This window comes from Carcharodon carcharias (assembly GCF_017639515.1).
Source record: "Carcharodon carcharias isolate sCarCar2 chromosome 37 unlocalized genomic scaffold, sCarCar2.pri SUPER_37_unloc_2, whole genome shotgun sequence".
In the NCBI taxonomy this organism is placed as follows: Eukaryota; Metazoa; Chordata; class Chondrichthyes; order Lamniformes; family Lamnidae; genus Carcharodon; species Carcharodon carcharias.
Window position 1 is genome coordinate 986384 of NW_024470767.1, and position 27163 is coordinate 1013546.

Consider the following 27163-nt stretch of genomic DNA (forward strand, 5'->3'; position numbering starts at 1 on the left):
ACGCTGCAGATTGGGCTTCAGGCAGCTGCATGGCACCGCAAGCCCACGTAGGATGGGCACCGCACCCTGTGTTTCATGCTGCATACCTCTCAGCAGCTCACGCGATGTCCCAACCGCATTCCACTCGGCTGCTGTAGAACCGGTTGTGGGGCAGCTTTTATTTGCAACTGGGCCAGCCCTTGGCATAGGCGGGGGTCACCCTCCCTGGGGAGAGTCGGAGGGTCGGCGCTGAGGGAGCGCCGCACTGTCGGAGGGTCGGCGCTGAGGGAGCGCCGCACTGTCGAAGGGTCAGTGCTGAGGGAGCGCCGCACTGTCGGAGGGTCAGTGCTGAGGGAGTGCCGCACTGTCGGAGGGTCAGTGCTGAGGGAGCGCCGCACTGTCGGAGGGTCAGTGCTGAAGGAGCGCCGCACTGTCGGAGGGTCAGTGCTGAAGAAGCGCCGCACTGTCGGAGGGTCAGTGCTGAGGGAGCGCCGCACTGTCGGAGGGTCAGTACTGAGGGAGCGCCGCACTGTCAGAGGGTCAGTGCTGAGGGAGCGCCGCACTGTCAGAGGGTCAGTGCTGAGGGAGCGCCGCACTGTCGGAGGGTCAGTGCTGAGGGAGCGCCGCACTGTCGGAGGGTCAGCGCTGAGGGAGCGCCGCACTGTCGGAGGGTCAGTGCTGAGGGAGGGCCGCACTGTCGGAGGGTCAGTGCTGAGGGAGAACCACTGGTTGCTGTGTTTCCACATGATAACAGTGACTACATTTCACTTGGCTGTGAAACGCTTTGGGACAGCCTGAGGTGGTGTGAGGAGGTGGAAAGATGCAGAGTCTTTCCTTTTGCTAAGGGACTGGGCCTCAAACTCTCATGAATGCTGAGTTTCAGCAAGAAGGTTTCGGTGTGTTTTGTAACAGACCGTTACAGCAACATGTGCTGACCCGCTCGCTGGGTATCGATGCTCAGTTTAACCTGTACCTTGTGGAGTGCGTCAATAACATGACTGAATCAACATTTACAGTTTGGTCTTATATTTTTGTAAGTTTTTTGAGAGGAATAAGAATGGGTTCTGAGATGGAGCTGGGAGCATTAATAATGGATTACTCTTTCAATGAGGTGGCACAGGGACAATGGGCTGAATGGCCTCCTTTGATGCTATATAAGCCTGTGAGAAAGAAAAAACACCTATTTCTACAGGATTTTCACCAGCATCGGACCTCACAAAATGCTTCACAGCCAGTGAAGTACTCTTGCAGTTTAGGCACCGTTACAGGAAGGCCAATAGCCAATTGGCACAGCAAGATCCCAGGAATACCAATGTGATAAATGGGCGAATAATTTGAAATAGGAGAAAGGTCCCTCAGTACTGACCCTCCGACAGTGCAGCGCTCCCTCAGCACTGACCCTCCGACAGTGCGGCACTCCCTCAGTACTGACCCTCCGACACTGCAGCACTCCCTCAGCACTGACCCTCCGACAGTGCAGCTCTCCCTCAGCACTGACACTCCGACAGTGCGGCGCTCCCTCAGCACTGACCCTCCGACAGTGCGGTGCTCCCTCAGTATTGACCCTCTGACAGTGCGGTGCTCCCTCAGTACAGACCCTCCGACAGTGCGGTGCTCCCTCAGTAATGACCCTCTGACAGTGCGGCACTCCCTCAGCACTGACCCTCCAACAGTGCAGCGCTCCCTCAGTACTGACCCTCAGACAGTGCGGCACTTCCTTAGTACTGACCCTCCCACAGTGCGGCACTCCCTCAGTACTGACCCTCCAACAGTGCGGCACTCCCTCAGTACTGACCCTCAGACAGTGCGGCACTCCCTCAGTACTGACCCTCCAACAGTGCGGCACTCCCTCAGTACTGACCCTCAGACAGTGTGGCACTTCCTTAGTACTGACCCTCCCACAGTGCGGCACTCCCTCAGTACTGACCCTCCGACAGCGCGGCACTCCCTCAGTACTGACCCTCTCACAGTGTGGCACTCCCTCAGTACTGACCCTGCGACTGTGCGGCGCTCCCTCAGCACTGACCCTCCGACAGTGCGGCGCTCCCTCAGCACTGACCCTCCGACAGTGCGGCGCTCCCTCAGCACTGACCCTCCGACAGTGCGGCGCTCCTTCAGTACTGACCCTCCCTCAGCATGACCATCCGACAGGGTGGCGCTCCCTCAGTACTGACTCTCCCTCAGCACTGACCCTACAACAGTGTGGCACTCCCTCAGTGCTGCATGCTGGGGGTCGGCCTGTAATGTGGGCCACAATTCTGCGAAGAGTTATTCATGTTTTTGCAGGCTTGCCCCTTTAAGAGCACCACACCTCCAGTAAGTGCTGTGTAAACAGTCTGTCACTGTCTGTTCTGCCACGGGGCATTTATTGCTTTTTGTAACTGTCAGATTATGGAACTAACAGGCCCTATAACCTAACAGGTTTTCAATAAGGTAGCTTGTTTTGGAATGAAAACATCTAGCTTTGGAGCCAAAATTGCAATGCCATAATGCAACTCTATTTTTGGAAGCAATGTATGGATATACTATATGTTTAATGTATGTATTTGCAAATGCTTCAATCTCACTCCCTGGAAATCAACAGAGGTTCTGACATGAGCTTTGCAGAATTGCAAAATGTGGCCCTTCACACCCCTTTATCAGCTTTCTGACCCGCCCTGCCGCTTGGAATCTCGCTGGAGTTAACCCCTAATCACTGCTGGGAAACTATTGCCACTATTCAATGTCACTCAGCAAATTTCCTCACCCTAATAGGCTTTGTAGGTTGTGTGCTGAGCTTTTGGAGATCTGCTCTTTCAAAGAGGGGGGAACACAGACAGGATGGATCAAATGGCCTCTTTCTACATTTTAAGATTCTGCAAACAGGCTGAAAGGTGAAAGGTCACTGAAATGAAATACTAACTCTGTTTACCTTCCCGCGCTGTGTCTCCCCGCTGAGTGTATCCCCCCCCCCCCGCTGAGTGTCTCCCCCTCCCGCTGAGTGTCCCCCCCCGCTGAGTGTCTCCCCCCACTGAGTGTCTCCCCCGCTGAGTGTCTCCCCCCCAGCTGTGTATCTCCCCCCCCACTGTGTCTCTCCCCCCGCTGAATGTCTCCCCCCCCACTGTGTCTCTCTCCCCGCTGAATGTCTCCCCCCCCGCTGAGTGTCTCCCCCCCGGATGAGTGTCTCCCCCCCGCTGAGTGTCTCCCCCCCGCTGAATGTCTCCCCTCCGTTGAGTGTCTCCCCCCCGCTGAGTGTCTCCCCACTGAGTGTCTCCCCCCGCTGAGTGTCTCCCCCGTTGAGTGTCTCCCCACTGAGTGTCTCCACCGCCCCGCTGAGTGTCTCCCCACTGAGTGTCTCCCCACCGCTGAGTGTCTCCCCACTGAGTGTCTCCCCCCGCTGTGTGTCTCCCTCCATTGAATGTCTTCCCACTGTGTGTCTCCCCCTGCTGTGTGTCTCCCCGCTGAGTGTCTCCCCCCACTCTGTGTCCATCCCCGCTGTGTCTCTCCCCGCTGTGTGTCTCCCCCCTGGCTGTGTCTCTCCCCGCTGTGTGTCTCCCCACCGTGTGTCTCCCCGCTGAGTGTCTCCCCCCACACTGTGTCCCTCCCCGCTGTGTCTCCCCGCTGTGTCTCCTCGCCGTGTGTCTCCCCCCTGCTGAGTTTCTCCTCGCCGTGTGTCTCCCCTGCTAAGTGTCTCCCCCACTGGGTGTCTCCCCCTGAGAGTCTCTCCCCGCTGTGTGTCTCCCCCGCTGAGTGTCTCCCCTGCTGTGTGTCTCCAGTGTTTTCTGGTTCTAGTAGACTGAGGGAGAGACCAGAACTAGGGCCCATCGATATAAGACAGTCACTAATAAATCCAATGGGGAATTCAGGAGAAACTCCTTCACCCAGAGAGTGGGGAGAATGTGGGACTCGCTCCCACAGGGAGTGGTCGAGGTGAATAGTATCAATACATTTAAGGGGGAAGCTGGATAAACACATGAGGGAGAAAGGGATAGAAGGATATGATGATGGGGGGAGGTGGAGAGGGGGAGTGGGAGGAGGCTCATATGGAATAGAAACAACAGCAGATGGGCTGAATGGTCAGTTTCTGTGCTGGACACTCGATGTAATGGCAGCAGCGAAGTACTTCATCGACAGCAAAGCTCTTTGGGATGTTCTGAGGTCATGAAAGGTGCTTTAGAAACACAAGTCTGCTCTTTCCATGAACCTTCCAGTAAGACTGGGCCTAAAGGCTGCAATGTTGAGCTGGTCGATCCCAGCATCAGCAACTTGAATGGGAATATTTAACATCGCATGGGAGAGGGTGGGCAGAGAAAATCTAATTCTCATTTCCTTCACTGTCGCTGGGTCAAAATCCTGGAACTCCCTCCCTGTGGGTGTACCTACACCACATGGACTGCAGCGGCTCAAGAAGGCAGCTCACCCCCACCTTCTCAAGGGGCAATTAGGGATGGGCAATAAATACTGGCCCAGCCAGCGACATCCATATGTTACTGGGCCAGTAATCGGGGATTAATACTCCAGAGATATATACTCAAATGCCACTGAGGGAACAATGACTTGAGTTTAAACAACACCCTTAATGTAATGCAACGTCCCCACAGGACTTCACAGGAACGTCAGTCAAACAGAATCTGACCTCGAGCCACATGCGGAGATATTAGGGACAGGGGAGCAAAAGCTCAGTCGGAGAGGTCGGTTTTAAGGAGCATCTTGAAGAAAGGAGGAGAGAGAGACAGACACACAGAAAGAGAGAGAGAGACATAGAGAGTGAGAGAGACGGACAGAGAGAGAGACTGACAGAGAGAGAGAGACAGAAAGAGAGAGACAGACAGCGAGAGAGAGAGAGACAGAGACAGACAGAGAGAGAGAGGGAGACAGAGTGAGAGAGACAGAGAGAGAGACAGACAGAGAGAGAGAGAGACAGAGAGAGGGAGAGAGACAGAGAGAGAGACAGACAGACAGAGAGAGAGACAGACAGAGAGAGAGAGAGAGGGAGAAAGAGAGAGAGAGAGACAGACAGAGAGAGAGAGACAGAAAGAGAGAGACAGACAGAGAGAGAGAGACAGACAGAGAGAGAGAGAGACAGCGAGAGAGAGAGAGACAGAGACAGACAGACAGAGAGAGGGAGACAGAGTGAGAGAGACAGACAGAGAGCGAGACAGACAGAGAGAGAGAGAGACAGAGAGAGGGAGAGAGACAGAGAGAGACAGACAGACAGAGAGAGAGAAACAGACAGAGAGAGAGAGGGAGAGAGACAGAGAGAGAGAGAGAGAGAGAGACAGAGAGAGAGAGAGACAGATAGAGAGAGGTAGAGAGGTTTAGGGAGGGAATTCCAGAGCTTAGGATCCCAGGCAGCTGAAGGCATGGCTGCCAATGGTTGGAATGATTATGATTAGGAATATATAAAGTGGGAAATGGTGACATCACCTGAAGGCCAGAGTGCACCACCATAACTATCAGTGGCTTGGAAACAGGCACCAACATTGAAAAGAGCAACTCAGAAGGACAGCCAATTACCACTTCACATGTGGCACTTGTGGCCGAAGCTGCTTCTCACTGGTTGCTCTCTTCATCCATCAGTAAAAGGGCATCACATGAAACTATGCCCTCACTAATGGATTTGCTGCGAGTCTGTCAACACATGTAGATGGTAGGATGTCAATGACGATCACACTTCAAAAGTACATCATTGGCTAGAAAGCAGGTTGGCACTTTCACTGGCGCAGTATAAATCTGAGTCATTGTGTTACTTACCTTGGGCTGACGAATAAGGGCTGTGATTGGCCTGGGGAACTTGGATTAGGGAAAGGTAGATGAGGCAGCACTGAAGGACCTTTGGCCCATTGAGCCTGTGCTGGCCCTTTGAAAGATCTATCCAATTGGTCCCCCTCCCCTCTCTCTCCCCCACAGTCCTGCAAATTTCTCCTTTTCGAGTATTTATCCAATTCCCCCCTTTTGAAAGTTCCTACTGAATCTGCTTCCACCGCCCTTTCAGGCAGCGCCTTCCAGATCACAGCAACTCGCTGTGTAAAAAAAACATTCTCCTCATCTCCCCCTCTGGCTCTATTACCGATTCTCTTCAATCTGTGTCCCCTCTGGTTACCGACCCTCCTGACACGGGGAACACTTTCTCCTCATTCACTCTATCCAAAACCCTTCCTGATTTTGAACGCCTCGATTCAATCTCCCCCTTAACCTTCTCTGCTCCAAGGAGAACAATCCCAGCTTCTCCAGAATTCCGAAGAAGAGTCATATTGGACTCGAAATATTAATTCTGTTTCTCTCTCTCCACACACCTGCAGAGTCTTTCCAGCATTATCTGTTTCTATCGCAGTTTCTGCCACAGGCACTATTTCTTATGTTCTCTCCATATTAACTGAAATCCCTGGCGTAAAAGCAGAAAATACTGGACACAGCATCTGCAGAGAAGTTCCCCCTTTTACTACTTTTGTGTGTGTGTGTGTGTGTGTGTGTTTGTGGGGTGGGTGGAAGGTGAAAATGTTTGAGTGGAGGAATAGTTAACCGGGAGGTATGTGTCAATTTGTAAAGGGCAGGTTTTGTTTGTGGGTCATCGAATATTTCCGGGAGTTTCTTGCTGCAGAGGTTGAAATGCTATTTAAGAAAACAAGTGCAATTTTTTTCGAATTTCGTCTGGGTAACGAGATGAGTCAGAGCGGTTGGAAGGGAGGTGTGTGTTTAGGGAGAGGTTGCTTTAATAGATTGTGTGTGTTTCTAGCAGTCAGACAGGTGTGCTGCAGACTCGCACCACCGTTATTTGTCAGCGCATGCGTCAATCCCCAGGTTCCTGCTCAACAACTTTTGACTTCTATGTTATCTGGTGAGGTGGGTCCCACCACCTGAGCTCCGTCTCTCTCTCTCTCTCTCTCCCTTCCCTCTCAGATCGGGCAGAGAGGGAAACTGACAGAGGACAGCCTTGCCTCCTGAGAGAGACAAAGATGGTGACCGGAGCCTCGTTTCTCTTTTAAATCGCACAGGTGCCTCTGCTTCCTTGAGGTAAGAGAGAAAAGGCAGAGGGGGAGAGAGAGGGGGAGAGAGACAGAGGAAAAGAGAAAGAGAGGGAGAGAGATAGATAGAGGAAGAGAGAGAGAGCGAGGGAGAGAGATAGAGGAAAAGAGAGAGAGGGAGAGAGAGAGAGCGAGGGAGAGAGATAGAGGAAAAGAGAGAGAGAGAGAGAGGGAGAGAGATAGAGGAAAAGAGAGAGAGAGAGGGAGAGAGATAGAGGAAAAGAGAGAGAGAGAGGGAGAGAGATAGAGGAAAAGAGAGAGAGAGGGAGAGAGATAGAGGAAGAGAGAGAGAGGGAGAGAGAGAGAGAGAGGGAGAGAGATAGAGGAAAAGAGAGAGAGAGGGAGAGAGATAGAGGAAACGAGAGAGAGAGAGGGAGAGAGATAGAGGAAAAGAGAGAGAGAGGGAGAGAGATAGAGGAAAAGAGAGAGAGAGAGGGAGAGAGATAGAGGAAAAGAGAGAGAGAGAGGGAGAGAGATAGAGGAAAAGAGAGAGAGAGGGAGAGAGATAGAGGAAAAGAGAGAGAGGGAGAGAGAGAGAGAGAGGGAGAGAGATAGAGGAAAAGAGAGAGAGGGAGAGAGATAGAGGAAAAGAGAGAGGGGGAGAGAGAGAGACAGAAATAAAGTGCAAGGAAGAGAGAGAAAAAGAAAGGGAGAGGAAGAGACGGAGGGAGATAGAGAGAGAAAGGAAGAGAGAGAGAGAGGGGAGAGAATGAGAAAGGAAGAGTCAGAGAGAGAGATTGCAGAAACTATTTCTAACACTGTTTGATTCCCCCCCCCCCCCCTTCTCTTTCAGTGATTACACTTCAAAGCAACACACACACACACGCACAAAGTCCTTTATCTTGAAGCGTCTTGAACCTGTTCGGATACAAGATGCCTAGAGCGTTTCTGGTGAAGACTCGGAATGAAAATGCAAAGGTTCGGAGTTGGGGAGAAATTCCTGATGAGATGAGGGCGGATATTTACATCCCGCGTAAGTATAAAGATTCCAAGTCCAACATTGACTTTTGGAGATGCCGGGGGCTGGCAGTGTCTGAAGGCTGGGGAAGATTGAATGGGATCCACTGCGCCTGGGAGGGATCCACTGTGTCAAAATGTTTGGGATCGTTTGCCCGAGTCCGGAGAGAAACGGAGATCGCCCCTGTATCTTTCCGTCTGTTGCTTTTTTTTTAAAAAAAAGGAAAGTTAAACAGTGAAACGAATGTTATTTTTTTTTAAACCAAAAAGTTTTTAAAGATTTCAAAAAGTTATTGGTTTTTTTTAAGTTTTTTTCCTTTGTATCGTGAGCATCGGGACATGTTAGATAATTGTTAAAAACCACAGTTCACAAACTGCAGACTGAGAAAAGTTTTTGAAAAACTTTCTTGAGTTTAAAACTTCTTGCCAAGAGTTGTTGATGCCGCTACAAGGTGAGGTGAGAAATGCCCTGTTAGCTGATGGACAGAAGTGTAAAACGGATTTTTTAAACGATCAGCGCCCGAGCCGGGAATACACTGTGTTAAGTTTTCTAAACTGGGCACTGTTCCCCAGCGAGGTCTAAGGGGCAGTGAATCCAAACAAAAAGTAACGGTAACAAACCTGCTCAAAGCTACTTGGTCTTAAAAAATCATTAATCCGGGCCAGTTTGCCGGGAATACTTGATCGCCCGACGCAATCGGATTGTAAAACTTTCGATATAATATCAAACTTTCACCTCTGATCACTGCTCCCATTGGCTTCTCCTGTATGGCGGCAGAGAGCACTACGAGAATTGCTGATATTTCAGACGGTGTCTCTGTGCTTGGCTGCAGTATTCAAGTCGTTTCGACTTGCCCCCAACAGTCTGGCAACTGGCTGTCTCGTTTCAGGTTGACAAATAACTGCTTCACCACAGAATATTCATTTCGCTGTAATCTCCCCTTGGACCAGACGACAGCGTGGGCCTCGCTCCCCACCACCCCCAGCCTCATTTCTCTAACCTCTCCAGCCCCTACAACCCTCCTTATCTCTCTGACCGCCTCCAGCCCCTACAAACCTCCTTACCTCTGTAACCTCGTCCAGCCCCTACAACACTCCCTATCTCTGTAACCTCCCCCAGCCCCTACAACACTCCCTATCTCTGTAACCTCCACCAGCCCCTACAACCCTCCCTATCTCTGTAACCTCCTCCAGCCCCTACAACCCTCCCTACCTCTGTAACCTCCTCCAGCCCCTACAACCCTCCCTATCTCTGTAACCTCCTCCAGCCCCTACAACCCTCCCTACCTCTGTAACCTCCTCCAGCCCCTACAACCCTCCCTATCTCTGTAACCCCCTCCAGCCCCTACACCCCTCCCTGTCTCTGTAACCTTCTCCAGCCCCTACAACACTCCCTATCTCTGTAACCTCCTCCAGCCCCTACAACCCTCCCTATCTCTGTAATCTCCTCCAGCCCCTACAGCCCTCCCTATCTCTGTAATCTTCTCCAGCCCCTACAACCCTCCCTATCTCTGTAACCTCCTCCAGCCCCTACAGCCCTCCCTATCTCTGTAACCTCCTCCAGCCCCTACAGCCCTCCCGATCTCTGTAACCTCCTCCAGCCCCTACACCCCTCCCTATCTCTGTAACCTCCTCCAGACTCTACAGCCCTCCGAGATCTCTGCCCTTCTCCAGTTTTTTTTTATTCATTCATGGGATGTGGGCTTCACTGGCTGGGCCAACATTTATTGCCCATCCCTAATTGCCCTGGAGAAGGTGGTCGTGAGCTGCATTGAACTCACCCCTTGACTCCCCAAAGCCTGTGCACCACCTACAAGGTACAAGTCAAGAGTGTGATGGAATACTCCCCACTTGCCTGGATGAGTGCAGCTCCCACAACACTCAAGAGGATCAACACAGTCCAGGACAAAGCAGCCCCACTTGATTGGCACCACATCCACAAACATTCACTCCCTCCCCTACCGACACACAGTAGCAGCAGTGTGTGTACCATCTACAAGATGCACTGCATCAACTCACCATGGCTCCTTAGACAGCACCTTCCAAACCCATGACTGCTACCATCTAGAAGGACAAGGGCAGCAGACACATGGGGAACACCACCACCTGGAAGTTCCCCTCCGAACCACTCACCATCCTGACTTGGAAATATATTGGCCGTTCCTTCACTGTCGCTGGGTCAAAATCTTGGAACTCCCTTCCTAACAGCACTGTGGAAGTACCTACACCACATGGATTGCAGCGGTTCAAGAAGGCAGCTCACCATCACCTTCTCAAGGGGCAATTAGGGATGGGCAATAAATGCTGGGCCAGCCAGCGACACCCACATCCCATGAATGAATGAAAAAGAAAATCAAATGGCTTTCCTTGCGGAAGATGTTTGAACAGAATATTCTTTCTTTAGACCCCCTGGATATTATACAATACAAAGAGTCCAAAATCTACGAGGCTCCCCTATGTTTGTCAGCAGAGGAGAACATAGAGAAGGAATCTGCATATGACACAGACTCCAGTACATCTGTACAAGATATTGAAAATGGAATCCACCACAACATCCACCAGGGATTCATTCGCTCCAAGATTAAGGTATATTTATAGTGACGAAATAACTTCAATTTCTCCAGCTCCTGCCACCACCTCGGGATGTCCCAAAGTGTTTCACAGACAATGAGGGACTTTATTTTTTGAAACGTATTCACTGTTGTAATGTAGGAAATGCAGCAGCCAATTTACGCAAAGCAAGATCCCACAAACCGCAACGTGATAATGACCCAGATCATCTGTTTTTAGTGATGTTGGTTGAGAGCTAAATATTGGCCCCAGGACACCGGGGAGAACTCCCCCCTGCTCTTCTTCCAAGAGTGGCCGTGGGATCTTTTACACCCACCCGAGAGGGCAGACGGGGCCTTGGTTTAATTTCTTGTCCTGAAAGACGGCACCTCCGGCAGTGAGGCACTCCCTCAGCACCGACCCTCCGACAGTGCGGCACTCCCTCAGCGCTGACCCTCCGACAGTGTGGCACTCCATCAACACTGACCCACCGACAGTGCAGCACTCCCTCAGCATTGACCCTCTGACAGTGCGGCGCTCCCTCAGCACTGACCCACCGACAGTGCGGCGCTCCCTCAGCACTGACCCACCGACAGTGCGGCACTCCCTCAGCACTGACCCACCGACAGTGCGGCGCTCCCTCAGCACTGACCCACCGACAGTGCGGCACTCCCTCAGCACCGACCCTCTGACAGTGCGGCGCTCCCTCAGCACTGACCCACTGACAGTGCGGCGCTCCCTCAGTACTGACCCTCCGACAGTGCGGCGCCCCCCCCATTGGTACTGTGAGTCACAGCCTGGATTATGGAGCTCAAGTCACTTGAATGGGATTCAAACTGAGAACTGTCGGCATCTATCACAATAGCACCATGTCCTGCGCTGCTTCTGTGAATGGGGAATGAGTGAGGAATGGTGGGGCACAATTGAAATGTTGGTTAGATATGATGTAAATGCAAGTCTGCTTTTCAGATCACGCGGGGAGAATGTACGGATGAGAGTTATACCTGCCACTTCTGTCAGAAGACCTTTCAGTACCAGCGCATGCTGAACAGGCACCTCAAGTGCCACAATGATGTCAAACGTCACCTATGCAACTTCTGTGGGAAAGGCTTCAATGACACGTTCGACCTGAAGAGACACGTCCGAACACACACGGGTAAAGGAGCAGTCAATCCCCTTTTCATTCGCTTGTCACTTTGCCTATTTGTGAAGGTGCCCTGGGTGTGTGCACATGAAGGATTTCGAGTTCTGGGCCCTCAGGGAGGGGATATTGCACCTGGAGGGGGGCTCAGCGCAGATTCACCAGCATGGTCCCAGGGCTGAAGGGGTTAAATTACGAGGGTGGGGCACACAGGCTGGGCTTGTATTCCCTCGAGTGTAGAAGATTAAAGGGGGGGATCTAATTGAGGGGTTTAAGATGATTAAAGGATTTGATAGGGTCAATAGAGAGAAACTATTTCCTCTGTTGGGGGAGGGGGGGGAGGAGCCAGGCCATTCAGGGTGATGTCAGGAAGCACATCTTCACACAGAGGGGAGTGGAAATCTGGAGCACTCTCCCCCCCACCCAAAAAGCTGTCGAGGCTGGGGGTGAATTGGAAATGTCAAACTGAGATTGATAGATTTTTGTTGGGTGAGGGGATTAAAGGTTACGGAACCGAGGTGGGTGGATGGAGTTAAAATACAGATCAGACATGAGCTGACTAAATGCAGGAACAGGCTTGAGGGGCTGAATGGCCTCATTCTATTCCTACATTTCTAAGAACTGCCACCCCACCCCCGACGGTTGCTCTCTCTCTGTCTGTCTCTCTCTTTGTCCATCTCTCTCTCTCTGTTTCTCTCTCTTTGTCTGTTTCTCTCTCTGTCTCTCTCTCTGTGTCTTTCTCTCTGTCTGTCTCTCTCTCTCTGTCTGTGTGTTGTGTCTCTTTCTCTCTGAGTCTGTGTCTCGGTCTCTCTCTGTCTCTCTCTCTCTGTGTCTTTCTCTCTGTCTGTCTCTCTCTCTCTGTCTGTGTGTTTGTGTCTCCCTCTCTCTTTCTGTCTTTCTCTCTGTCTCTGTATCTCTCTCTCTCTGTCTGTCTCTCTCTGTCTGTCTCTCACTCTGTCTCTCTCTGTCTGTCTCTCTGTCTGTCTGTCTCTCTCCCTCTCTCTCTCCCCCTCTCTCTCTCTGTGTGTCTCTCTCTATCTCTCTGTTTCCTTTTATGATGCACCTCAAAACTGACCTCTGACTAAAATGCTCTCATATCTCCTTGTGCGTTACCATCTGATGTTATCTGAATTTTAACTCGGTTAAAGGTGCTTTCCATAAAAGTCACTAACAGCCGCCATTCTCTGAGCAGGAATCCGTCCCTATAAATGCCACCTCTGTGATAAGGCCTTCACTCAGCGCTGCTCACTGGAGTCGCACCTCAAGAAGATCCACAGTGTCCACCAGTCTTACGCCTACAAGGAGCGGCGCACAAAGCTCTACGTGTGTGAGGATTGTGGCTTTACAGCCGAAAGCCAAGACGGGCACATTGTCCACGTGAAGGAAATGCACCCAAACAGCCCGCTGCTGCGAAAATCCTCAAAGCGGGTGGCGGCCGTGATGGAGAGCACCTTCAGCTCACTGCTGGACAGCAAGAGCCCATAATCCCCAATCCCGCCCGCTGTCATCGCAACTTACCACCTGCCGACAAGCCTGTCAATCGGGGTCCTCTGAAAACCATCATGCAGGGCGCCAGCTTGCAGATCCACCGACCGGTGTACCTCGGCAGGACTGACATCGTATTTGCACTTCTGAAATTATCCCCAAAACCTACGTCCACCCAATCTCTCTCCAGCTTGCACTCCCGCTGGGGTACAGAGTTCCACAGCCAGTCACTCGCTCGGGTGTCACCAGAACGCGAGGAGGCCATTCAGCCCTTCCAAACCTGTCCTGATGCTTACAACGACCAGAGCTGATCTTTGCCTCATCTCCCACCTCAGTTCTGTGATCTCTACCCCAGCAACAATCCATTTTGAAGTCTCCCTTACGCAAACCCAGGCCTCAGCAGCCAGGGAGGGCAGTGAGCTCCAGGTTTCCATGTCAGCCCACGTGAGCTATTCGACTGCATGGGCATTGCTGCCCAATCCTGCCCTCGCCTAGCAACTCCCCATTTGAGGGACGAGTCACTGGTTCATTGACCCACTGATTGTTAAGATACTGAGACACGACCGAGATCAGCTTTAACCCACAACAGGCCGGAGTCGGGGGAAACTACATCCTATCAGAGCCTGGTCAAACCCGGGAGGCAAAATGCACTTTTCCTTAAATGGAGAAATATGCAAAATAATATACATTCTTTATCTTATTGCTGCCTTGAAAAATGTGCAAAAAATGTCGTGGGGTGATTTGTATAATTGTTTTAAGTACCCTGGACGCCACTCCCTGCTTGTAATATAATTGTTGGGATTATAGTTTGGGATAATCATGTATCAGGTTTTTATGCTCTTCCATTAACACTTGAAGTTACGACAACTTGCAAGAGGTTTTTTATAAACTGTGTATAGGAGGAATTGATAGTTTACAATACAGGTATTTTACTGAGATAGTTCTTTGCGAGGAATGAAGCAACTCCATATCAGACACCCGCTGTCCCATCAAACACTCCCAGCACATGTACAGCACGTGGTTAGATACAGAGTAAAGCTCCCTCTACACTGTCCCCATCAAACACTCCCAGGACAGGTACAGCACGGGGTTAGATACAGAGTAAAGCTCCCTCTACACTGTCCCCATCAAACACTCCCAGGACAGGTACAGCACGGGGTTAGATACAGGGTAAAGCTCCCACCTGAGAGGGTTATTTCTTTGTTTCAGAAAATTCTGAAATTTGACCTTGAATGGGGTGGGAATGGAGGACAAGGAGCGATCTCAGAGGAACTGAAGCTTATAAGCTTATGGGAAACCAGGATTTAAGGCTTCAAGCTGAATTTGGGACACCTAAATAAATTGCTCTTCGCAATAGAACAAAAGAGTCAAATGGTTTCAGGCACAGTTCCAATTTTTAAAATGTATCAAACTGAATTTTAGTTTCCCAAGAACCCTCCCTATCTCTGTAACCTCCTCCAGCCCCTACAACACTCCCTATCTCTGTAACCTCCTCCAGCCCCTAAAACCCTCCCTATCTCTGTAACCTCCTCCAGCCCCTACAACCCTCCCCATCTCTGTAACCTCCACCAGCCCCTACAACCCTCCCCATCTCTGTAACCTCCACCAGCCCCTACAACCCTCCCTATCTCTGTAACCTCCTCCAGCCCCTTCACCCCTCCCTATCTCTGTAACCTCCTCCAGCCCCTACATCCCTCCCTATCTCTGTAACCTCCTCCAGCCCCTACACCCCTCCCTATCTCTGTAACCTCCTCCAGCCCCTACACCCCTCCCTATCTCTGTAACCTCCTCCAGCCCCTACACCCCACCCTATCTCTGTAACCTCCTCCAGCCTCTACACCCCTCCCTATCTCTGTAACCTCCTCCAGCCCCTACACCCATCCCTATCTCTGTAACCTCCTCCAGCCCCTACAACCCTCCCTATCTCTGTAACCTCCTCCAGCCTCTATAACCCTCCCTATCTCTGTAACCTCCTCCATCCCCTACAACCCTCTGAGATCTCTGCATTTCTCCAATTCCATATCCTTGAGTATCCCCCTGTTGCCATCGCTCCACTATTGGCGGCCGTGCCTTCAGCTGCCTGGGGCCTAAGCTCTGGAAATCCCTCCCTAAACCTCTCCACCTCTCTCTCCTCCTTTAAGACACTCCTTAAAACCGACCTCTTTGACCGAGCTTTTGGTCACTTGTCCCTAATTTCTCCGTATGTGGCTCGGAGTCAAATTGTATCTGATTGATGCTCCTGTAAAGCACCTTGCGGATGTTTTATAAATGCAATATGTCTTTTACATGAACAATTGTTTTGCAATTTGAGGAAAAGCTTATTAAATGTATTTTTAAGGAACTATTTTGATGACCATTTACTACTGGGCCTTGTGAATCAAATTTATTTTTATAAGGGATTCATTGCAGATCTTTGAGAATAGCCAGCGAGATGTAACAGTTTCCAAGGCAAAGGACACAAGTCAGGTTTAGAATTGGCATCCATGCACGGGGCCAGGGAGAGTCAACTAAACAGTGGCTCCTGCTGGTGGGATTCAGGGTGTGCAATCATCAGGGAAGTTGATAATCTGGAAGAGCCAGCATGAATTTTTAAAGGGAAATTGCGTTTAAACTAATCTGCTGGCGTTTTTTGAAGATATAACAGAGAGGGTTGATGAGGGTAATGCTGATGATGTGGTGTACATGGACTTCCAAAAGACATTTGATAGAGTGCCACACAACAGGCTTGTGCTCATGGAATAAAAGGGACGTTAGCAACATGGATACAAAATTGGCCGAATAATAGAAAGCAGAGAGTAATGGTCAATGGATGTTTTTTGGGCTGGAGGAAGGTTTGTGGTGGAGTTCCCCAGGGAGTGGTATGGGGACCCTTGCTTTTCCTGATATATATTAATGAACTGGATCTTGCTGTGCAGGGGACAATTTCAAAGTTTGTGAATGATACAAAACTTGGAAGCATTGTAAACTGTGAGGAGGACAGTGTAGAACTTCAAAAGGATATAGACAGGTTGGTGGAGTGGGCAGATAGTTGGCAGATGAAGTTCAATGTAGGGAAATTTGAGGTGATTCCTTTTGGTAGGAGGAACAATATAAAATAAAGGGTTCAATGCTAAAGCGGGTGCATGAACGGAGGGACCTGGGTGTATATGTGCATAAGTCATTGAAGGTGGCAGGACAGGTGGAGTGAACAGTTAATAAAGCATATAATATCCTGGGCTTTATTAATAAAGCATATAGTATCCTGGACTTTATTAATAGGGGCATAGAGTACAAGAGCAAGGAGGTTATGGAGAGCTTGAAAAGACACTAGTTAGACCTCAGCTGGAGCACTGTGTATAGTTCTGTGCGTCACAACATAGGAAGGATGTGAACGCATTGGAGACAGTGCAGAAGAGGTTTACAAAAATGGTTCCAGGGATAAGAAACTTGAGTTATGAAGATAGATTGGAGAGGTTGGGACTGCTCTCCTTGGAGAGGAGAAGGCTAAGAGGAGATTTGATAGAGATGTTCAAAATCATGAGGGGGCTGGACAGACTAGATAGGGAGAAACCATTCCCACCCGTAAAAGGATCAAGAACGAGAAGCAACAGATTTAAAGTGATTTGTAAAAGAAGCCAATGCGATGCGAGAAGAAACTTTTTCACACAGTGAGTGATTTGGGTCTGGAATGCACTGCCTGGAAGTGTGGTGGAGGCAGGTCCAATCGAGGCATTCAAGAGGGCACTGGATGATTATTTAAATCGAAACAATGTGCAGGGGTATTGGAGAAAAGGCAGGAGAATGGCCTGTCATAATCCTCATTTGGAGAGCTGGTGCAGACGTGATGGGCCGAAAGGCCTCCTTCTGCACCGTAACAATTCTGTGAGTTGTCAATCCCTCCTACCCCACCTTCCCCAAATAGCAGGCTGTCACCCATTGTGTAGGTGGAGCAAGAAAAGGGGACAGAGAGGGAGGTGGGCAGACTGAGTGCTCACTGTTAGAGGGCCAGTGCCTGGGTGGAGAGGGGTGCATCCACCTGGTCCAGGGTCAATACTGAGGGAGCGCCACACTGTCGGAGGGTCAGTACTGAGCGAGCATCGCAATGTCGGAGGGTCAGTACTGAGGGAGCGCCACACTGTCGGAGGTTCAGTGCTGAGGGAGCGCTGCACTGTCGGAAGGTCAGTACTGACGGAGCGCTGCACTGTCGGAGGGTCAGTGCTGAGGGAGCGCCGCACTGTCTGAGGGTCAGTGCTGAGGGAGTGCCGTACTGTCGGAGGGTCAGTGCTGAGGGAGTTCCGCACTGTCTGAGGGTCAGTGCTGAGGGAGCTCCGTACTGTCGGAGGGTCAGTGCTGAGGGAGCGCTGCACTGTCAGAGGGTCAGTACTGAGGTAGCGCTGCACTGTCGGAGGGTCAGTACTGAGGGACCACCGCACTGCTGGAGGGTTAGTACTGAGGGAGCGCCGCACTGTCAGAGGGTCAGTGCTGAGGGAGCACCGCACTGTCAGAGGGTTAGTACTGAGGGAGCGCCGCACTGTCAGAGGGTCAGTGCTGAGGGAGCGCCGCACTGTCGGAGGGTCAGTGCTGAGGGAGTGCCGCACTGTCGGAGGGTCAGTGCTGAGGGAGCGCCGCGCTGTCGGAGGGTCAGTGCTGAGGGAGCGCCGCACTGTCGGAGGGTCAGTGCTGAGGGAGTGCCGCACTGTCGGAGGGTCAGTGCTGAGGGAGCGCCGCACTGTCGGAGGGTCAGTACTGAGGGACCGCCGCACTGCTGGAGGGTTAGTACTGAGGGAGCGCCGCACTGTCGGAGGGTCAGTACTGAGGGAACGCCGCACTGTCAGAGGGTCAGTGCTGAGGGAGTGCCGCACTGTCGGAGGGTCAGTACTGAGGGAGCGCCGCACTGTCGGAGGGTCAGTACTGAGGGAGCGCCGCACTGTTGGAGGGTCAGCGCTGAGGGAGAGCCGCACTGTCGGAGGGTCAGCACTGAGGGAGCGCCGCACTGTCGGAGGGTCAGTACTGAGGGAGCGCCGCACTGTCAGAGGGTCAGTGCTGAGGGAGCGCCGCACTGTCGGAGGGTCAGTACTGAGGGACCGCCGCACTGCTGGAGGGTTAGTACTGAGGGAGCGCCGCACTGTCGGAGGGTCAGTACTGAGGGAACGCCGCACTGTCAGAGGGTCAGTGCTGAGGGAGTGCCGCACTGTCGGAGGGTCAGTACTGAGGGAGCGCCGCACTGTCGGAGGGTCAGTACTGAGGGAGCGCCGCACTGTTGGAGGGTCAGCGCTGAGGGAGAGCCGCACTGTCGGAGGGTCAGCACTGAGGGAGTGCCGCACTGTCGGAGGGTCAGCACTGAGGGAGTGCCGCACTGTCGGAGGGTCAGTACTGAGGGAACGCCGCACTGTTGGAGGGTCAGCACTGAGGGAGTGCCGCACTGTCGGAGGGTTAGTACTGAGGGAGAGCCGCACTGTCGGAGGGTCAGTGCTGAGGGAGCGCCGCACTGTCGGAGGGTTAGTGCTGAGGGAGCGCCGCACTGTCGGAGGGTCAGTGCTGAGGGAGAGCCGCACTGTCGGAGGGTTAGTACTGAGGGAGTGCTGCACTGTCAGAGGGTCAGTGCTGAGGGAGCGCCGCACTGTCGGAGGGTCAGTGCTGAGGGAGAGCCGCACTGTCGGAGGGTTAGTGCTGAGGGAGAGCCGCACTGTCGGAGGGTCAGTGCTGAGGGAGCGCCGCACTGTCGGAGGGTCAGTGCTGAGGGAGAGCCGCACTGTCGGAGGGTCAGTGCTGAGGGAGCGCCGCACTGTCGGAGGGTCAGTGCTGAGGGAGCGCCGCACTGTCGGAGGGTCAGTACTGAGGGAGCGCCGCACTGTCGGAGGGTCAGTACTGAGGGAGAGCCGCACTGTCGGAGGGTCAGTGCTGAGGGAGAGCCGCACTGTCGGAGGGTCAGTGCTGAGGGAGTGCCGCACTGTCGGAGGGTCAGTACTGAGGGAGCGCCGCACTGTCGGAGGGTCAGTGCTGAGGGAGCGCCGCACTGTCGGAGGGTCAGTACTGAGGAAGCCCAGCACTGTCAGAGGGTCAGTGCTGAGGGAGCGCCGCACTGTCGGAGGGTCAGTACTGAGGGAGCGCCGCACTGTCAGAGGGTCAGTGCTGAGGGAGTGCCGCACTGTCGGAGGGTCAGTACTGAGGGAGCGCCGCACTGTCAGAGGGTCAGTACTGAGGGAGCGCCGCACTGTCGGAGGGTCAGTACTGAGGGAGCGCCGCACTGTCGGAGGGTCAGTGCTGAGGGAGTGCTGCACTGTCGGAGGGTCAGTACTGAGGGAGCGCTGCACTGTCGGAGGGTCAATGCTGAGGGAGCGCCACACTGTCGGAGGGTCAGCGCTGAGGGAGCGCCGCACTGTTGGAGGGTCAGTACTGAGGGAGCGCCGCACTGTCGGAGGGTCAATGCTGAGGGAGCGCCGCACTGTCGGAGGGTCAGTGCTGAGGGAGTGCCGCACTGTCGGAGGGTCAGTACTGAGGGAGCGCCGCACTGTCGGAGGGTCAGTGCTGAGGGAGCGCCGCACTGTCGGAGGGTCAGCACTGAGGGAGCGCCGCACTGTCGGAGGGTCAGCGCTGAGGGAGCGCTGCACTGTCGGAGGTGCCGTCTTTCAGGATGAGACATTAAACCGAGGCCCCGTCTGCCCTCTCGGGTGGGGGGTAAAAGATCCCACGGCCACTATTGGGAGAAGAGCAGGGGGGAGTTCTCCCCGGTGTCCTGGGGCCGACATTTATCCCTCAGGCATGCCTGCCAAAAAGCTCCAAAACCCTCACACTTCATCTTCTCACTCTTTGGATTTGGCAGTGCGCACAATGGCTGCAAGATTTACTGATATGACAACAGTCACTGTAATCGGCAATAACACAAGGGTCACAAACTGAGGATGTGCTTAGCGCTGATGGTGTGCTTTTTAACACCTGTTCTTCCCCAGCAAGGTAGTGAAACTGTCAACGCTCAGGGAAATGTTTGAAGAAGATGGAGTTTGAACCCTTCCTAATAACGCTGCCCTGTTGCACTTCCGTGGATTAGCAGGAACTGTAAACCTGAAGACCGAGTAGCTGTGCTCTGATATTCTACGGCACTTGTTTTAATGAGAATCCAGAGTAAAATAAAGTGAAAGTTGCACCTCGATTGCTGTGTTCCACAAAGGATTCTTAGCTGTACTTTCAAATCCCCTACCTGCCCCGTCCCTATCTCTGTAACCTCCTCCAGCCCCTACAACCCTCCCTATCTCTGTAACCTCCTCCAGTCGCTACAACCCTCCCTATCTCTGTAACCTCCTCCAGCCCCTAAAACCCTCCCTATCTCTGTAAACTCCTCCAGCCGCTACACCCCTCCCTATCTCTGTAACCTCCTCCAGCCCCTACAACCCTCCCTATCTCCGTAACCTCCTCCAGTCACTACACCCCTCCCTATCTCTGTAACCTCCTCCAGCCCCTACAACCCTCCCTATCTCTGCAACCTTCTCCAGCCCCTACAACCCTCCCTATCTCTGTAACCTCCTCCAGCCCCTAAAACCCTCCCTATCTCTGTAAGCTTCTCCAGCCCCTACAACCCTCCCTATCTCTGTAACCTCCTCCAGCCCCTAAAACCCTCCCTATCTCTGCAACCTCCTCCAGGCCCTACAACCCTCTGAGGTCTATGTAACCTCGTCCAGCCCCTACAACCCTCTGAGATCTCTATGCTCCTCCAATTCCGACCTCTTGACCATCCCCCGATTCCCATCGCTCCACCATTGGCGACCGTGCCTTCAGCTGCCTGGGTCCCTAAGCTCTGAAATTCCCTCCCTAAATCTCTCCGCCTCCCTCTCTCCTCCTTTAAGACGCTCATTAAAACCGACCTCTTTGACTGAGCTTTTGCCCATCTGTCCCTAATATCTCCTTATGTGGCTCAGGGTCAGATTTTCCTGTGAAGCACTTTGAGAAACTTTTGCTACATTAAAGATGCTAGATAAATGCAGGTTGCTGTTGTTAATCCTCTATTGAACTTGTGGATCATTGGCCATGAAGAGCTCATGTTCTTTGCATGTGACAGCACTGACAAGCTCTTGGCTTTGGAACTGTACCCAATAAGTGGCAGTGCTGTGGAGAAGAACATAGAGAAAATGAACAATATTTAAGGTGTGATTGCTCCATTCTGTATCCAGTACATCCCACAGTGAGCCCTATAAGTTTAATACTTTATCCACCTGAACAGAGGGAGGCCATTCAGCCCCTCTTGAGCCTGTTACACAGGAACAGGAGGAGGCCATTCAGCCCTCTCCAGCCTGTTACACAGGAACAGGAGGAGGCCATTCAGCCCTCTCCAGCCTGTTACACAGAAACAGGAGGAGGCCATTCAGCCCCTCTCGAGTCTGTTACACAGGAACTGGAGGAGGCCATTCAGCCCCCTTGTACCTGTTCCTCCATTTAATAAGATGCAGAGCTGTTGTAATCTTAATTCCATTTACTTGGCCCCGTCCCGTAACCCTTAATCCCCTTACCCAACAAAAATCCATCAATCTCAGTTTCCACATTTCCAATTGACCCCCAGCCTCGACAGCTTTTGGTGGGGGGGAGAGAGTTCCAGATTTCCGCTCGGCTTTGTATGAGGAAGTGCTTCCTGACATCACCTCTGAACGGCCTGGCTCCTATTTTAAGGTTCTGCCCCCTTGTTCGGAACTCCTCCTCCACCCACCCCCCACCCCACCAGAGGAAATAGTTTCTCTCTATCGACCCTATTGAATCCTTTAATCATCTTAAACCCCTCGATTAGATCCCCCCACCCTTAACCTTCTACACACGAGGGAATACAAGCCCAGCCTGTGTGACCCACCCTCGTAATTTAACCCTTTTTAACTCTGGGATCATTCTGAATCTACGCTGCACCCCCTCCAAGGCCTTCCTTGACCCCCCCCCCCCTTCTCCTTCCTGAGGTGCAGGGTCCAGGACTGAACGTGGTTACTCCAGATGGGGTCTCACCAGCCTGAGACCCCCCTCCCCCACCCCCCACCCCTCCGGCAGGATTGATTTGATGTAACATGGCTGGAGATGGCCGGATGCTGCTTCTCCTTAACCCAGAAATGTCATCTGCTGATGGGCGTGCACGGTGTGGAGCACAAGCTGCGGTACGGTGAGAAGGGGCCGGGCGGCATGTCCTGTGCTGTGCTGTGGACCCCCTGCCCGTGCCCATCGACCAAAAAGCTCCCCCCTCACAGAAGCGACGGTTTCATCTTGGCACTTGCATGGTTAAATAAACAAATAGGACACCAGGGATTTAGCAGTGCTCTTACCTGGCACCGAATCATACCTTGGCTTCTGTCGTCAGTCCAGCACAACAACCAGTGGCTGCGAGGTAGGGCTGCGACACATGACGGGCACCAGCATCGAAGAGTACCGCCCTGATTCTTACACCTTGACCCCTCCCGCTGATCCCAGTTTAATTTAAACCGATCTCCCCTGATAAACACACACCTCTCCTTGGCCCACGCCCCCATGGATGATGCCACCACCGCATTTATTGCCCATCCCTAGTTGCCTCTTGAGAAGGGGGGTGGTGAGCTGCCTTCTTGAGCCGCTGCAGTCCATGTGGTGTAGGTACACCCACCGCGCTGTTAGGGAGGGAGTTCCAGGACTTTGACCCACGACAGGTGATTTATTTCCAAGTCAGGAAGGCACACAAAACAAAAAGATTGACAAGGACAATCCCAGAACTGAGAGGTTAGAAGGATCAGGAAAGACTGAACAGGCCGGGGCTCTTTTCTCTAGAAAAGAGAAGGCCGAGGGGGTGACCTGATCGAGCTCTTTAAAATGACGGAGGGGGTTTCAATGGGGTCAATGTAGAGAAGATGTTTCCCCTTGTTAGGGGGGGGAGAGACCAGAACTAGGGCCCATCAATATAAGACAGTCACTAATAAATCCGATGGGGAATTCAGGAGAAACTCCTTCACCCAGAGAGTGGGGAGAATGTGGGACTCGCTCCCACAGGGAGTGGTCGAGGTGAATAGTATCGATACATTTAAGGGGGAAGCTGGATAAACACATGAGGGAGAAAGGAGTAGAAGGATATGGTGATGGGGGGAGATGGAGAGGGGGGTGGGGGGGAGACTCGTGTGGGGCACAAACACCGGCAGATGGGCCGAATGGCCTGGTTCGGTGCTGCGTCGCTTTGTGAAACCAGTGAACATGACCTCTGTTTGAAGGTGGCATTAGATTCAAATCTGATGTGTGGAAAGGTTATTTCAGTGAAGGAATGGTTAATCTAGGGAACAAGCTCCCCAGTGAGATGGTGGGGGCTTCTAATGCTGATTCCTTCAAATCCAGATATGATCATGGCCGAACTTCATGCTCAATTGTATTTTCCTGCACTACCCTTGGTATCCAAAAATCTCTCAAAACTCTGACTTGAACACATGAATGATTGAGCTTCCACAGTCTTCGGGGGTAGAGGATTCCAAATATGCACAACCCTCTGAGTGAAGAAAATTCTCCCCATCTCAGTCCAAAATGGCCAACCCCTTACCCTGAGGCTGTGGCATTGCACATGTCCCCCGTGTTTCAGGTCCGCCCACGAGGGGAAAGACCCTCTCAGCACCGACCCTGTCAAACCCTCCAAGAATTTCACACACTTCAATGTAATTACCTCTCATTCTCCCAAACTCCAGGGAATATATATATATAACATATATAGGCCCATTCTACTCAATCCCTCCCTTTAGGACAACCCGCTCGTCCCAGGAATAAGTCATCGCTTTAATGTTTCAGGTCAATGACCTTTCTTTAGGATCGCGGAACGTTCCAGATACAGCTCTGTCTGAAGCAAGGAGGTTTGAAGCAGAGGAAGAATACAAGAGAAGGTCTCTGGTCGGGAAGAAGGAAATGACAAGAGGGGTGATTCTTCACAGCAAAAGGTGATGGTAACGGGAGAGATAAAAAGACGGGAGATGGGTTCAGAGAAGGTGCAGTGCCAATAGCAGAACCATCACCAACAGGCTGAACAATGGTTACCGTACAGGTTGGCTCACACAGGACACCCTGTGGCTAAAGTACAGAAAGCAACTCAGAAAGAGTTGGATTCATATAGCGCCGCAGGACACCCCAGAGTGCTTCACAGCCAATGAAGTACTTTAGAAATGTAGTCACTGTTCTAACATAGGAAACACGGCAGCCAATGTGCCCACAGCAAGATCCCACACACAGCAATGTGATAATGACCCAGATCATCTGTTGTTCAGTGAGGTTGGTTGAGGGATAAATATTGGCTCCAGGACACCGGGGAGAACTCCCCCCTGCTCTTCTTCCAATAGTGGCCATGGGATCTTTTACACCCACCCGAGAGAGCAGACGGGGCCTCGGTTTAATGTCTCATCCTGAAAGACGGCACCTCCGACAGTGCGGCGCTCCCTCAGCACTGACCCTCCGACAGTGCGGCATTCCCTCAGCACTGACCCTCCGACAGTGCAGCGCTCCCTCAGTACAGACCCTCCGACAGTGCGGCGCTCCCTCAGCACTGACCCTCCAATAGTGCAGCACTCCCACAGTACTGACCCTCTGACAGTGCAGCACTCCCTCAGTACAGACCCTCTGACAGTGCGGCGCTCCCTCAGCACTGACCCTCCGACAGTGCAGCACTCCCTCAGTACAGACCCTCCGACAGTGCAGCGCTCCCTCAGCACTGACCCTCCGACAGTGCGGCGCTCCCACAGCACTGACCCTCCGACAGTGAAGCGCTCCCTCAGTACTGACCCTCTGACAGTGAAGCGCTCCCTCAGTACAGACCCTCCGACAGTGCAGCACTCCCTCAGCACTGACCCTCTGACAGTGCGGTGCTCTCAGTGCTGATCCTCCTCCTGGATCATGGGGCTCTGGTCTCTGAGTGGGCCTCAGAAGCACAACGGTTGAATGAGGGTCAGTATTATTTTCTGGGGTTGTTGTGCATGATGTTTGTGATAGGGAGCGTTTGGCATTAGCCAGTTTAAGTGTTGGATGTGTGTATATAGAAGTGAATTGGGCCTGAACAGAGCATTTTCTTTTAACTGTAGTGAATTTTGCCCAGTGATTGAATTAAAATCAGAATGTTACACACTTTGTAATCAGCACCTGGAAAAGGGATAAACAGATTGAGAATCTTTCTTCTTTACAAACCCGTGTCTCACCATTTAGACCCATCACAGAATCATCTTCGATCTTTCTCATCGGCAGCGAGGGGGACCTTCACATCTCGAGCTCACATCCTCCCCGGGATGGGACTGGATTCAAACTCCTTCAAAAGATCAACAACTTGCATTTATATAGCGCCCTTAACTCAGTTAAACAATCCAAGGGGTTTCAGGGGAGTGAAAAATCAGACAAGCATTTGGAGGCAAGCCACACAAGGGAGTTTGGAGCATAATGGAGGGGGTGAGGAGGGTGGCAGATGAATGGGAGTCGGGGGGCGAAGGGGAGCGGGGGTGTGAGGCAACGATGGGAGGATTTGGGGAGAGCAAGGGAGAGTTGGAAATTAGTGGGGGGCCGGTGGGAAGGTAGGTGGGTTTGATATGGGTTGGGGGGGGTGGGGACGTGTCCTTGGGTGGGTTGTGTTGGAGATTTGATGGGAGTGTTTATTGGAGGAGTGGGGATGTGGTGGGAGGAGGGGGGTGTTGAGCGATGAGGGAACTGAGGGGTGTCCTTGATGGGTAAGTTTGAGGTTGAGAGTGTTAATGGAGGGGGGGAGGGGGTGTTGATGAGGGGTTTTTGGGAGTGGGATGTCGGGGGTTTGTGTGCAGCAGTTTGGGTCAATGGGGTTCGATCGGGGGTTTTGTGGGGTGGGGGTGTTTGACAGAGTTTTCGGGAGTAGTTTGTTGTGGGAACTTAGATGTAATGGAGCTATTTGATGGGGGCTATTTGATGGGGGATGGGGCTATTTGATGGGGGCTATTTGATGGGGACTGGGCTGATAAGACCATAAGACATAGGAGTAGGCCATTCGGCCCATCGAGTCTGCTCCACCATTCAATGAGATCATGGCTGATCTGATAATCCTCAACTCCACTTTCCTGCCTTTTCCCCATAACTCTTGATTCCCTTACTGATTAAAAATCTGTCTCAGCCTTGAATATACTCAATGACCCAGCCTCTACAGCCCTCTGCAGTAAAGAATTCCACAGATTGACTACCCTCTGAGAGAAGAAATCCCTCCTCATCTCTGTGTTAAATGGGTGACCCCTTACTCTGAGATTATGCCCTCTGGTCCTAGACTCTCCCACAAGGGGAAACAACCTCTCAGCATCTCCCCTGTCAAGCCCCCTAAGAATCCTATACGTTTCAGTAAGGTCGCCTCTCATTCTCCTAAACTCCAGTGAGTACAGACCCAACCTACTCAACCTCACCTCATAAGAAAATCCCTCCATACCCGGGATCAACCAAGTGAACCTTCTCTGAACTGCCTCCAATACCAGTATATCTTTCCTTAGATAAGGGGACCCAGAACTGTTCACAATATTCTAGGTGTGGTCTAACTAGTGCCTTGTATAGTTTTAGCAAGACTTCCCTATTTTTATACTCCATTCCCTTTGAAATAAAGGCCAACATTCCATTTGCCTTCCCTATTACCTGCTGAACTTGTATGTTAGCATTTTGGGATTCATGCACGAGGACCCCCAAATAACTCTGTGCTGCAGCTTTCTTCAGTCTTTCTCCATTTAAATAATATTCAGCTCCTCTATTCTTCCTGTCAAAGTGCATAACCTCACATTTTCCCACATTATATTCCATCTGCCACGTTTTTGTCCATTCACTTAACCTGTCTATATCCCTCTGTAGACTCCTTGTGTCATCCTCATCACTTGCCTGAGGTTATTTGATGGGGGATATTCGATGGGGGTGTAGCTATTTGATGGGGAGGAGCTATTTGATGGGGATGGGGCTATTTGGTGGGGGTGGGGCTATTTGATGGAGGTATTTGATGGGGGTGGGTTTATTTGATGGGGGTGTTTGATGGGGATGGGGGTGTTTAGTGGGGGGTGTTTGATGGGGATGGGGGTGTTTGATGGGGATGGGGGTGTTTGATGGGGATGGGGGTGTTTGATGGGGT

The 27163-nt window shown here is 52.0% G+C and overlaps 1 protein-coding gene across 2 annotated transcripts; it reads left to right on the plus strand.

Annotated features, from left to right (window-relative positions):
* Positions 1–993: 993 nt before the first annotated feature.
* LOC121274712 (putative transcription factor Ovo-like 1) lies at positions 994–14667 on the plus strand. 2 transcript variants are annotated; one of them, XM_041182038.1, is made up of 5 exons: positions 994–1012; positions 7777–7956; positions 10345–10526; positions 11460–11646; positions 12824–14667. In XM_041182038.1, the coding sequence occupies exons 2-5, from the start codon at positions 7857–7859 to the stop codon at positions 13114–13116; spliced, it is 762 nt and encodes a 253-aa protein (XP_041037972.1). In that variant the 5' UTR covers positions 994–1012; positions 7777–7856; the 3' UTR covers positions 13117–14667. The 2 variants fall into 2 exon arrangements, with proteins under 2 accessions (XP_041037972.1, XP_041037971.1); XM_041182037.1 differs by lacking the exon at positions 994–1012 and adding an exon at positions 6624–6972.
* The last annotated feature ends 12496 nt before the right edge of the window (positions 14668–27163 follow it).